Source organism: Neolamprologus brichardi, chromosome 13 (genome assembly GCF_056152115.1).
Source record: "Neolamprologus brichardi isolate AB-2024 chromosome 13, ASM5615211v1, whole genome shotgun sequence".
In the NCBI taxonomy this organism is placed as follows: domain Eukaryota; kingdom Metazoa; phylum Chordata; class Actinopteri; order Cichliformes; family Cichlidae; genus Neolamprologus; species Neolamprologus brichardi.
Window position 1 is genome coordinate 17,402,796 of NC_142116.1, and position 13,947 is coordinate 17,416,742.

General features: G+C 38.4%; 2 protein-coding genes across 2 annotated transcripts in view; one reads left to right on the top strand and one right to left on the bottom strand.

The window, feature by feature from the left end:
* The window catches only part of mcph1 (microcephalin 1), a 34,395-nt gene that overhangs the window by 12,244 nt on the left and 8,204 nt on the right, over positions 1-13,947 (top strand). The gene's annotated exons all lie outside the window — the stretch shown is intronic.
* On the bottom strand, positions 766-13,392 carry angpt2a (angiopoietin 2a). The gene is made up of 9 exons (XM_006800723.3): positions 12,906-13,392; positions 9,611-9,766; positions 7,645-7,766; positions 7,299-7,537; positions 6,765-6,892; positions 5,649-5,750; positions 4,954-5,120; positions 3,706-3,836; positions 766-1,922 (listed from the first exon to the last, which is right to left on the bottom strand). The coding sequence occupies exons 1-9, from the start codon at positions 13,170-13,172 to the stop codon at positions 1,750-1,752; spliced, it is 1,485 nt and encodes a 494-aa protein (XP_006800786.2). The 5' UTR covers positions 13,173-13,392; the 3' UTR covers positions 766-1,749.

A 13,947-nucleotide genomic window follows, 5' to 3' on the forward strand; every position in this document is an offset into this window, starting at 1 on the left:
ACACCACATGCTTCCCTTTTTCATTCAGTTCTTGTTGCCTCTATTGTGTGGTGTGGTGTTCCTTCAGCTGTGGCCAGTTAATCATAGAAACAGATTTTAATAGTATTGTCTTTTGGGTTTTTTTATTCTGTCAGGTAATTTGTGATAAAAATTTGGTTCTCTTTTTTTATTTTTTATTTATTTTATTCCAAAAGCATGTAGTCAGGTGCCATTTTTATACCAATTCAAATCTTTATAGCCGTCAAATCTACTCTTAACTATCCCTCTACAGTCTCTGCATTAGGCCAGCAATAAAGTGGTGTAAATCAAATGATCAAGACTACTCTTTACTAGAATAAGAGGAGGTTTGCATCAGTCTAATATCTCTTGAAATATCGTTACAAACTGAATCAGTTTATCTATATATAATGCAGCATGTGAAAATCAGGCTTAAGTCCCTTTTTTATATTTCTTACCGTTTGAAAAATTCTAGACAAACATCCAAAAATGGATTTAAATAGTTATTTGGTTTATTTTTTATGAAATTTTACGACGACAAACACTGGAAAATCTACTCTGTTCTCAATTGCGTCATTTCCCTGATCTTTTTATACAGACATTACTCAACTGTCGTCTTGCAGTCAAGTTTGTTGCTCTACATCTTTCAATGGCTTTTCTCATTCTAGATTACCACCAGTAGCTAAACATGCATTGGTCCTTTGAGGCTTTAAATCTGAAATGTGCAGCTGAATCTAATAATGGCAACAATAAAATCACAAGTTTGTAGCATGTAGAATTTATTGTGCATTGTGGAAAAGATAAAATGACAGAAAGATTTGAAAGATCTTAAACAGCACTTTAGCTGTATGGCAGATCAGCATCCACAAAGCTGTTTATTCTTTGTCACATGACTTATACTTAACTATTATGTCACCCACTACAATGCAGAATCAACCTCTCTGCCTTGTGGTTGATTTTTAACATTCAATATCAGGTTTATAACAGCTACTCAAGCAATACATATCCTAATCTCCTAAAGCCAGTGTTAACTGGTGAAAAGTTACACTTCCGAACTTGTCCAATTTTTCTTTGTTGTAGTTTGTTGTAGCTTCAAAAGAACCATTACATAAAAATGCAGATTAAAAAACATTCCCAGTACTGTAGAATTATATTAAAATAATTAATTTCCCTTCATGTGCAATAAAATTAATAACTAGCTATAAGAAATCTCCTTTCTTATATGATAAAGTTTAAAACCAACCTTAAAATCTACTTATAAATTAAACAACAAATGTACATATAATCTCTATAGCAAAACATTGTTATCATAAGAGAAACATTTTGTGGTATTTTTACATTAACATTTACATTTTGAAAAATGTTGACAATGCAAAAAAAAACAAACTTTCACCAGATGTTTATCAGCATTTTGTACCATCGTCTCTATTATACAATGACATTGGCAGCTGTCTTTAAAAAATAGTTCAACTGTTAAAGTGATTCAAAGAAATGAAATGAATCTGATAAGCTAGCTGAATAGAGCCTGACCGATATTTTAATATATTTTAATATATTTTAATATAACTAATTTTAATTACTATTCAAATAACTGTAAATACTACAGCTATGTGTATTGCTGTGACTCTCCATATTTTAAAATCTACCACATAAAGATGCACAAAGGTGTATAAAAATATACGCACAAAGTGTTTTGGATCCATTGAGAATTTTTATTTTTGGTCTTGTTCCCATTTTCTTTAATCTGACTGTTCAAAGGGAACCTGAGAAGTCTGCTGGCCTGATCATCATTGTAGTGGTCTTCAGTGAGTAGCCTGAGCCTTTCCAGTAGTACCATTTGATTCCATTGAAGCGATTGGCGTTTTGGCCCTTTTGGTAATACATCCCATTCAAGTTGGACGGACCACAGGCATCAAACCACCAGCCTACAATAGAAAAACATTATTAATTTAACTGTTGTGTACTTTTTATAGAGGTGGCAAGTTTGTGTTTAGACACATTACAACTAATCTGCTTGTTTAGATCCATTATACAAAACAACAGATTGTAAGGACAGTTATGTCTAATGTAGGCTCGACCTGCCTACATTGGGGATGGGGGGTCATTAATGTACCCTGTAAAGTAGTATTGCTTGAGGAAATTTGTCAGGTTTCTCAGAAGCCAGTCCAGAGGAGCAAATGGCCTTGTGAAACTAGCGTAGTGCCCATTTGGGGAAAGTGTAAGCAAGTTATTTTTGTAGCTAAAGTTCATAGATTTCCTCTAAACCTGTGGCATGCAGGCAGTCATAAAGTTACTGTTTTAAGAAGAAGGCAGCTATATAAGGATACGGTCAGTCAAATCAAATGTGTGTCTGACTGTGCGTGTTTAAAAAATGACTGTCCGGAAAAGGTAGATGCCAGGTTTCTCAAGAACTGCTCATCCATTTGGGAAACCAGAGAGAAACAAAAGACAAAAAAAACCCCAAAAAAACAGAATTGAGTAAAGAAAGAGGTCCCGATGCCTTTATGGAAACCACTTTAGGTTTTTAGAGTGATTACTTTTTGGCCGGGCCTCATTTTTTAAATTTTAAACCCATTTTAAAGTTAAGGTTTTTTGTGTTTATGGCGCTCCTCACCCACTCATCTGAAAATCCTTGAACTACACACAGCACTTACTCTCATACTCGGCAGCACACATACAGAAGAACTTTCAGACAGATTATTAATGGGGGGTTTTAACCCTCGGCCTGACAGACGATCCATTTTATGCTATTTAAGTAACCATACGTCCATTACCATTTGTGAGAGTCAAAATTCAAATGGTTTCAGAAAGAAGTGAAGATGTGCTTTTGGGATATTTGGTGTATCAAGGTGGCAGAAAGCATTCACAAGGTACTGCTGTCTGAGCACGGACAGAAAAATAAGCTCCACCTAGGTTTTACCATGTATGCTTCACATTAGCACAACTCCTCAACCATTTTTGCACTAGAGAGAAAATTTAGATGGTTCCTGAAAGATAAGAAGTATTTTGTCATTTTACAGCCAAAATTACAAAATAAGACCTGGCAGGCTGTAGAATACTTGGCTGATAAAGGGTTAAAAATTGTTATTTTTGTGTGTTGTTTCGAAAGGCATTATAGTGAGAAGTGCATTTAGCCCCGTTTAGATCCAGATTTATTGCATTCATTAGCATTTTTGTTTATTTCAATTTCATGCTTGTAATGACAGATCCCACTTTTCTCTTTTTGCTGGACCAGTGCCCCTCTGTTACAATTGTGTATAATGTGCTCAAAGGAGTCCCCTGTGAGGGACCCCTCATGGGAAAAAAAGGATAGGGTAAGGGTTTGTGTGTTTTCATGTTCACTTGGCAAACCCCAGTACTGAGGGAGGCAAACTTCTGGCAGCTGAGTTACTTTACGGGGAATGGACGAGGACCTTTAAGCCATCAGTAGAGAGAGGGAAAAGCTGTTCCCAGGCTATTAATGTGAGCCATTGTAGAGACTGAATTCCCCGATGAGTTGATCAGTGATTAAGTCTGAGCTAATTGTGCTCTTTGACACGACTACAAAAGGATGGCTGCCCTTAAATTGGCCTTAAAGATTTTTGGGGCAAGTGCCAAGATTTTGTATGGATGGGAATTTGTTCCACAAAATGTCCATTACTGATTGACACATTTTTATTTTTTAATTTTCCAAGCTAAGGCATGATATTTACAGTAGTGTGTTCCTACCTCCTGTTGTCAGTTGTGAACATTTGCAAACACATTTGTCATGGTCTGCATCCTTTGTACTGAATTCACTTCCTGGCTGCCCAATGCTGCTTATTTTGCCTGCCGTTCCGCTGTAGCCTTTAAGGTGTATCCTGTAAAATGGAAAAGGGAAAATGAAGGAAGAAGAGGAAGTCTGTAATTTCTGTTCCTCAAAAGGCATTGCTCAACCTCACTTATGTACTTCTTTGGCCTAACAGCAGAAGAACAGAAGCCAGCGCTATTTAATTTTGTTGATAATTGTGTCTAGCAAATATAAAAAAAAACTACTTTTATTTTATGACAGTGAAGTTTTTTTGTAATGCTATTTGTCTGTTTTCTTTTTAGTTATCCGGCATCACTGAGCAAAAAGATCTCAACACCAAATTAGAGTAGAGTGGAGACCTCAATAAAGCTGTGTTGAAATGGGGCATTTCAAGCTCTGATTGTCAAATTAAGCTTCAGGTATAGAAGTCAGCTTTGATTGGAAAGCAAAAACATGTTTGGAGGTTGTCTTATTGTCAGGAAAGAATGTCTGAAAAACTGAGGCTTTTAATGTATTTCCTATTTTTCATGTACTGAAGAGCTTTAGTATGTTTTCTTTGGGCTGATGCCAGTACATCAGGGTCAGGAAATATATAGTGTTATACAGCATGAAACACTATCCAGGGACATTTCTAGAGTGGGTCCAAATAGTAGTAGTTGTTCAGCAGTTAAAATTGTATAAATGATAGTGATGAGTGATGAGGTTAATCAACTCAATGGTCTTGTGTTTGTCAGTAAGGTAAAGGATGCATACTTGTGATGATCTAAAAGTTTGCATCCAGAGTAGCTGAAAACATTTTAAAATATTACACCCATACTTTTCTAATGCAGATTCGACTTGATGTTCACGTGTTGGAGATTGCACTCTGCTGCATTATGTTGAGAATATAGCTTGTTTTGAGGCTACTAGCTTCTCTATGTTTAGATATTTAATTTCATTGAGTTTCCAGGCTATGCTTTAATTATGTCATGTTATCTTGGCTCAAAATTGGCAGCAGTTTTTAGTATGTGTTAAGGATAGCAGTCTTCAAAAGTGCTTTCGTAACAGTGTATAACTTGCTGATGGGCTTTTTTTGTCCTTAATAACTTGAGCTGCACGAGCAGAAACATTTTGCTGCTCAAAGCATGAAATTGAACAACATATTAATTACTTGCCACTTGGGGCGTGATAGATTTATTTGAACATACTTGTAATTTTGTGCTTCATTGTCAAGAGAAAATTGGTCGTATTGTGAGAATCCAGAGTTTCCTTCCCAGTCACTCAGCTGGATCCTTAATTTGTAGGCCTGTTGATTTGACAGTCTGGAGACAAATTCATTTCCTAACCAGAATTCTCCAGAAGGTTCTCCGAATCCCTGAAAGTACACAAAAGAAAAGTTATTAAACTGTGTGAAAGTCCTGCAGTCATTGCTTTTCAGTTTAACAAGGTGTACACCAATGTACAACAAATATTCACTTTTACAATAAGAAGTTAATGAAAAAACCATGTCAGTTTTAACTACGCTTGCATTCATAGTGTCAGCCCAGTTGTATCCTACTTGTCATTGTACAATTTCAGGGGCATTGGCTGTAATAACAGTGGAATTGAATATGATACTTAATGACAAAGAGCGAAAAATATGTAAAGCCTTTTTCCAAAATGTGAGGGGGGTAAATGCTGCTATTATTTTCCTGAACAGAAGATGGGCATTGCTTCTCTGTGTTAGTGGTTACGGTTTGTTCTTTCTTTGAATTACCTCAGAGGAGACAATCTCCAGCTCCTTAAAAAATAGTCAATGGCCCAAACCAAATCTGACCACTGTTGGGCTGTTTGATTTGAAATGGAGGCCGTAACCTGGGTAATATTATTTTTAAGGGAAGAATTTCTTCCTCGAAGCTTTTACCTTTTTGTACTCTTGCCACGTACGGTGAAAGTCAACACGGCCGTCAAAGCGTTTTTGTATAACAGTCCAGCCACCTCCTTCTGTCTCCATGTCACAGAAAGCCTACAGACGCAATGAAAAAAAGAGGAGTGAATATTTATTCAAATATAATTCTCTGTAAACAGTGCATACTTATTTATATTTTGACCTAGATAAAATAAATGTGTTCTAGGTTTCAGAAGGGCAGTCAGAAGTTTTAAAAAGTATCTAAGGAGATCACAGTTGTAGCTCAAGCATGCGCATTGCTGATAAAAGTTAATGAACAATTTAAGCTAACCTCGCTGCCCTTTTTAAAAGACAAAACTGAATTTCTCCTAAAGCAGCATGCTCTGTTTTATTAACTGATAGGTCAGATCATGCCTGTGTGAATGTTTATGTACATTTTGAAGATTTTCAGTATGTGCTGGCACTCATACATGTGTGACGTACGAGTGAGTGATTTTTAATGATCTAAAAAACTGTGCCTTACCCATTTACAGCTCAGTCACACAAGAGTAAAAATAGCATGGCAACATTCTTGTCACTAGGAAGGCAACTTGTGTCCAAACAGTCACGGTCCAATTGGGACTGACTTCACTCTCCAACAGATTAGCGAAGGTTTGCAAATAATTGCTGCTTAATTTATAAATGTGTATGGATTGCCAACATATTTCAATCAGTCTGCATCAATGAGCACAATTAATCTGCAACAGGGGACTCAACTGGTTGAATTAATTTCTGTTTCCAGTCTACTTGAATTGCTTTTTAATGCTTTTGTTGTGTACGTAGATGGCACCAAATTTAAGAGTTTTGTGGATTTTTCACTGTTAACTGCCGTATTGTCACAGATTGCATATAATCATCAACTTGCTGTTCAGTCACAAACTAATAGCAGACCGTCTTTGTCTTATTTCTGTTTTACCGCAATCTTGAGGCTCCAAAGTTGTTTTAAAGACACATTGATTGCGAGTGTTTGCAGATTTTGCCCTCATCTTCAAAGCAACCATTTCAAAGGGAACAAGTTTAATGGGCATGGTCACAGTCATTTTGTTTGTCCCATACCCACCAACCACTGTCAGTCAGTCAGGCCTACTTTACCTTAAACTCCATTGTACTGTTGGGTAATGTTAGCGTGTAGACACCACTGTTGGTATTTCCTGATTTGTAGACGGCAGCACAGTCCGTGAATGTAGTAGGTATGTCCCGCATCATGACAGTTTTGGGACCTGTAGAAGAAATTAACTTTTTTATTTTAAACAACTCACAGCTGTATAGCATTTAGCTGTCAGGTTGTGCTAAGCTAATATGTTTGGATTATGATAAAAGTTCTGCATGTTTCTTTAGTCTCAAAACTTAAAGTTTAAAAGACTTAAGCTGATGGGACACAGCTAGCCTAGGTAGTATAAAATCAAACGAAATAGCAACAGCTTGTAGCTTCATCTTAACTGATATAATGCTATTGGCCTCGCCTTTTACTTTTACGTCAAGCTGTCTCAGCCTACATGTAAGGTCTACGGTCAGACTGGTGACCCCTTAGCAAATGTAGGCTGACATAAATGCTACTTAAAAGACCCCCTACTTGATCTTTCATTTTAAAAGAAGTTACAGTGGCCTGATGAGGGGCTGCCTCACCTCGAGCGGTGCCAGAAGCGATGTTAGAAATGAGGTTGTTCACAGTGTCCAGTAGCTCCTGCTGCTGATACTGCAGGGCTGTGTTGTTGGTTGAGACTTTGAGCAGTTGCTGCTCCAGCTCGCCGATGATAGCCGTCTGCTTCAGAATCAGAGTCTGGAGCTGCTCCTTTTCTTCTTGAAGCGTCTTCATCTCCACCTGCCTCTGCTCCTCCATCTCTTTTACTTTCTTCTCTAGAAAACTGAGGAGAAGCATGCAGGTTCAACAGGTAGCTTCTTCATTGCCTAAACGCTGCTGCTAGTGAATTTGAAAATTTAAAAATTTTCCCATTTTGTTTGCTTTCCTCACCTGTTCTTGTCATTCAGTTTGTTGATTTCGTTTGTTTGGACAATTAGTTGCTTTTCCAATTTGTTGGTTGACAAAGAGTTTTCAAGAAGCTGGCGCTCAATCCGAGTTGTATGATGAATAACCTAAAATTAAAAGAACGAAATGAAGCACAGCGTCTTAGCCATATCTCATTGTAGGTCATCCATTGATTCTGTAGACTTGAGACTTGAGATTGTGCTGTAAATGTTTTGTACTGTCTTTATGTCAATTGGTTGCCAATATCCTAAGAATTGGATGGACCCAAATGAAACACTCTTTTACTTTGGATATAATGAAATTAAATATTATTGTGCTTTCAGGTTTAATACAACCAGTGTTGGGGAGTAACGGAATACATGTACCGCCGTTACGTATTTAAAATACAAAATATGAGTAACTGTATTCCGTTACAGTTACCGTTTAAAAAGGTGGTATTTAGAATACAGTTACTTTGTTGAAATAAATGGATTACACGGCGGTATTTTCCTGTTTCATATTGCGGCGGGTCAGGACTGTTTGGGTTTTGTTTGACAGCTATGATCTGTTGTTCCAGGTGGCAGCGTTACGGTTACCATGGTTACAGGGTGACGCTCTCTCTCTGCGACTGTGTGTTTCCTGGGTGAGAGAGGCCTTTTTGTTGTTGTTGTTGTTGTGCTAAGCTAATAGGCAGAATGCTACGGGCATAGCCCTAAAGAATGTAGCCTCATGGGCAGTGTAGTCCGTGCTGCAGGGAGAATGGACTGCCATACCCATTATGTGTCTGTGAGTGAGAGGAGGGAGAAAAAGGAAAACTACGAGTTGTCATCGAGCAGAAACGGGAGCTGGAAGCATGTAAATATAATAATAACCACTGCAGCCAAGAAGAGTGCCTGACGAGCCCAGTTGTATGTAAGCTATTAAGACTCGACTTTACGCTGTGTTTGTGTTTTCCTCCGAAACAATAAGTTCCGTTGGAGCAGCCTTTCAACGCCTCTCTCTGTCTCTCGCTTGCAAACTTGACCCAGACAACAAAGTAAAGCTATTTTTCGGCTACGAGCCCCACACGGAACCCGATGTATTAGCCAGAGGTCCCTTTACTATGGTTCGGAGCCGCGGACCTTCAGTAATAGCAATAAATCACATTCATGTAGTTGTAAACAGCATGATAATATATTAAGTAATCCAAAGTATTCAGAATACGTTACTCTCATTGAGTAACGTAACAGAATACATTACAAAATACATTTTGGGGCATGTAATCTGTAGTGGAATACATTTTAAAAGTAACCTTCCCAACACTGAATACAGCAGCCAATTTCCTGGAAATAAAAACCTTTAAACATGTAAATAAGTCCTAAATTTAATAAGAGTGAGAGATATCAGTCAAGAGCCAATCTGGACATGAATCTTTGTATTTCGTCACGTTGATCAAGTTAAACTCGGTTTGCGCCTGCAGAGTGAACAAACAACCATTTTAAAATGGAAAAAAACATGACAGGAAAGAACAGCCAAGTTCCAATACAGCAGACATACCTGAACAAGGGGAAACTGAGAATCCACGTATTTTCACAAACCTACGTATTGAACTGCACATGGGGTTGGGGACCTTGCCACTAATTTCCCAGTTCGGAGGAACTGAACTCAGCAAAAAGCAGCTTGTTTACATGGATCCTAGCTGTGTGTCTCCAATGGAGCTGTTGATGTCTTTGAACAGACGGATGTCTGATTGTGACAAACTGATAGACCCTTTCTCTGGGAATACAAGTGTGCTAATAACAGGAAATGCTGTACAGTTGGCTCACATAAGGTCATTGACGTGTAGCCACAATAGTAAACTGACGCCATCATGCCTGTTTTTCTCTCTGCTTAATTTTTTTTAACACTTGCAAACGATAATATTTATTGCAGCGTGTCACCGAGTAGGCTGTTATTTCTGCTTTTGAGGAATAAACAAAATGTGCAGTTTCACCTGTGCCTCCACGTTGGTCAGTTTCCTTGTTTGCTCAGCAGTTTGACTTAGCAGGTTTGTCCCGATTTCAATCATTGTAGCGGTGTGGTTGTGTACAGCAGTCTGTTGGATTTGGATCATGTCCTGCTTCATGCTGTCCTGTATGTAGCTCTCAAGCTGCAAAAGAGAACGATGATAATTAGGTTTAGACAGTTTTTGTGAGCTACCGATTCTCTTCATCACCTGGTCATTTTGTTGTATATAATCCTGTGTTTTAGGGGTAATACAGAGGTTCACATATTGACATTAGTATAGGACACAGAGTTTCTGTTTCTCATTGGTCGTGGACAAGCAAGAAATCAGGAGTTAAGTAAAATGTTTCTCATGAGCTAAAGCTACTTTCAGGTACTCGCTTATTCACAAGAGGTCACCACAGCAGGCAGCTCCCTTCCTAATGCAACCCCCAAAGGGATTTGTGTTTCCTTCTGGGATTTAACGGGAGACCTGACGCTTGTTTTGTGAATATGTGAGCCATTACACCTGCCTCCCTAAAACTGTATGGACTCTGATAATATATATTTTTTTATAATCTGTAACCCTAATAAATGTAAGTGCTTTGTGTATTTCATTAGTAATGTGGATGATAATGTAAATGTCGGAAATAAAACGATAATACAGTGAAAACATGCACCAAGATTGATTTTTAAGATGGGACCACGGGGATAGAAATTTACAAAGGTTGCCCATCGTGAGGCCTTTTCACTAAAAACCTGAATCGTTTCAGTGTCAAACATTACGTAACCTTGCCCGTGTCAAACTTCTTAATAATTTAGGGATTTGTTCTCGTCTACCTTACTGTATTGCCAGATTTAGACCCAGACTAATCATTAAGTTATTTCCTGCATGGTGTCCCTGAGTGGCAATCAGGTCACACGACTCGTAAACAGGATGGAAGTGCTGAGTGAGAAGTTACATCCTTCATGACAGTGTGCAACTTGTGTGCAACTGGAAACCAGCGTCAGTTGAATATCGATGTTATCTCCTCTTAGTTTGCATAATCACTGTTGTTATTTATTCATCAGTCAGAAATACAACGGCAGACATTTTATTTGACTACTAATACTTATGCTAAAACAACCAAAGGCTGCAATTAGTGCTGATTTTGTTTGTCTTCCTCTCTTGCTGTCTAGTTTGTTTATGTTCTCGGATTCATGCAGATATGTGGAAGGGTGTCATTTGAATTGTTGGCAGGATGTCCCATTGATAGTCAATGATCTAATCAGTTGTTTACTCTGTGTGCCTCAGAGGCGTCAGTGAGGGAATGACTGTGTTCCTCAGTCGTGTGACAGACATTTTTTCTCCAGCTGTCATCAGTTGGTGCGGCATGAATAGTACTTTCAGTAATGAAATGAGTACACTCTAATAATAAAGCACAACAAACCTACTGATTTGCAACTTTTTCTTTTCTTATGTGCAACTTTATTTAAAGACCCCCAGTATGCTTATTTGACTGCTGTGAAGTCCTCTGCATAGATGGGAATTGCTTGTTTTCTCAGATGATTTTCTTTTCGTCTAATCTCTTCCATCCATCCACCAAACCATTGATGGATGGAGGTGATGATGAGATTTATAACCTCAGTGAGGCAGGGCTGTGAGGCATTCATTCAAACATGAAGCAGGCAATATTTCAATTCACCTTAGCTACTTATTGTTTTTTATGGTTACATGACATACACTTTTCTCAGTGGAGCTTTTAATGAAGAGTTAAAATAGAGTTTGAGCGCTCTGGAAAGCTGTGCCTGAACACGCTTACACCTGCTGGATTAGATGAGCCTGAGTATCTTTTGCTGTTCCGATGTTGAACAAATATGTCTCTCTTACTTTATTTGTGATGACAGTGTTCACCTCACTTCTAATACACACAACAAATTTCTGCTTAAAATTACTAAAAAGTCTTCCTACAGCTATTGGGTAGCAAAGTCATTATCACAGTCAGCACAGTTTCCAAATGAGTTTTTAGTTATTCATTATGGCAGAATTAAGAAATACATCGGTTTGTTTTGTATATTAGTATATGCCTTAATACTTAATATGACATAGTGCAGCTTTTTCACACCTGAGTTGTGAGTTCTTCTCCCTAAAGTGTTAATTTGAGGCAGACATGTAACAGATAAAGATAAGTGGAGTCATCTTCTGTGCGCAGAGACTGATGTGAAACAGATGAAGTGCGCTGCTCCAAGTAAAACCACATTTTTAGTGCCACATACTTAATTGGCAATCTTCTTTAGTCTGTAAGAAATGTCTGGGCGATCAGTACATTAGACGTGGCTTTGGATAAATGTTCGTTTGTATTGTGAATAGGCTGTGATTTCTGAGGCAGCTCTTGAGTCTTTGTGTGAGTATAGCGCCATGTAACGGATCAGGGTTTGTTTTATGTTACGAGACGGGGATCGTGTCATCAAACTGTGAGATGCTTTTTGTGTTTCTGGCTCGTCTTGTTTCGTTCTGATCATTAATCACACTCAGAAAAGGCCCGGGAAAAGAAACGTCTCGCTTCTTTTGCTTGGACATGTAATGGCTCAGTAAACTGAAAGGAAAGTGTGCATCCCCTCGTGTGGACACCTGCGCTGAGTCTTTGTCAGTCCGGGTTGAATAAAGGTGTCTCACAGACACTGAGCACATTTTTTTGTGTCAATTTCAAATGTCATTAAATCAAAATAGATTCTCAAAGAGCCTTTCATCCATTCATCCGTCCATTTTCCCAACCACTTATCCAACTTAAGTATGTGGGAGAGCTTTCAGAAGAGTCTTTCAGTCTTACAAAAACAAGTTTTGTTTTGTTCTTTCTTTTTTGTTGAATATGTGGTTCTTAGTGCTGTGATTTCTTTTAACTGCATCTATGTAACTACACAGTGAGAGAGAAAAAACTGTTCTTGTTTTCATTTGGTCAAAACTTTCTCATATCAGAGAGCTAGTGGTCCGACACAATAAGCCATTCACCACGTGAAATATGCAAGTTTCACATAATCATCTGTTCCACCCATAAAAGTATATTTTAAACTTGCACGTAAGTGTAGAGGCAATATGGTGAGAGAATAATTTGCTAGTCTTTGCCCACGTTGGGACAAAAGATCGGCATGAAAGTATCTCCACTTTGACACCCCTGTGGTGACTCCTTCAGCTCTTCACCACATTTTGTCTTCTTTCACATCATTGCAGTTTTGGTATCTACGGAGGCTTTCTGTCATTACTCTTAACTTACTGCGATACAGTTTAAATTTATTTCACTGATGTCAAGGGTGTGACACAACTTTACCTTAAGCAGCCACTGCGTGTTGTTCTCCATGCTGATCTCCAGTTGTTCCAGCCTCTGAATTGACTCGTTGTCTGTAGGTCCGTCCTTCTGGACAGGATAGTTGTAGTTGTTATACTGAGTTTGGCAGTTATCCTGCTCAGGCAGCAGAAACGTATAGCTGCAAGGGCCATTTTGGATTTGATATTGTGTTTTCTCAGCAGCACTGAATCCAGTTCCCAGACCAAGGCACAAGCTTAAAACTAGTAGGTCCACATTCAGCATCTTCATTGTAGAGCGAGTTATGTTAAACTTACAAATAAACCCCCTTGGATTTTCAAGGTTTTTTTAATCTTATCTCTATCTGATTAGATATCTTCTTCCAGCAGCATCCAAGTGTAAACAGCTCTCTTGAGGTTCTGCAGGTTCCTTTTATTACCTCTCAGTGGTAGGAGGAGAAAAAGCCATCAGGAATGAGAGGTAGTGTGTCCTAAGGTTGACGGTGCCAGACTGCATGTGCTCGCCTTTCATCAGACCCCTGACCACTTGCTATAGTGCTTTAAACTGTGAGTTTAAACCACACCCCCTTGCCTGTGGCCAGTCACTGTGAAGAGCACTGAAGTGGAGATTCCTTTCAGTACACGCTCGCTGAGCAACACACAGGAGCAGATGCACAAACTACACATCTTCTACTATATCCTCCACAATACCCACATGTTTTTTTTGCTTTAGTTGAACAACTATTCAGGATGCAGCTGTCCACCTTCAGCACACTCTTTGATAGTAGCAGCATCCATCCCATTCATTGAAAAATGTTTCCCGGTTTACAGCAAGCGCCCTGAATGGGAGATTCAAAGGAAGAAGTCTCCATTTCAACTTTATTATTAACCATTTCCTGTTTTGTACATATAAGCAGTACCTACATTAAATACACTGTCCTCTTTTTAATAAAATTGGTTTATTTGATAAGCTCAAAATGTCTTAAAACTCTAAATAGATTTTCATTTCATGTCATTTATTATTTCCCAGTGGTTCAGAGTGGCCGTTTTATGACCTCCAATTAGAA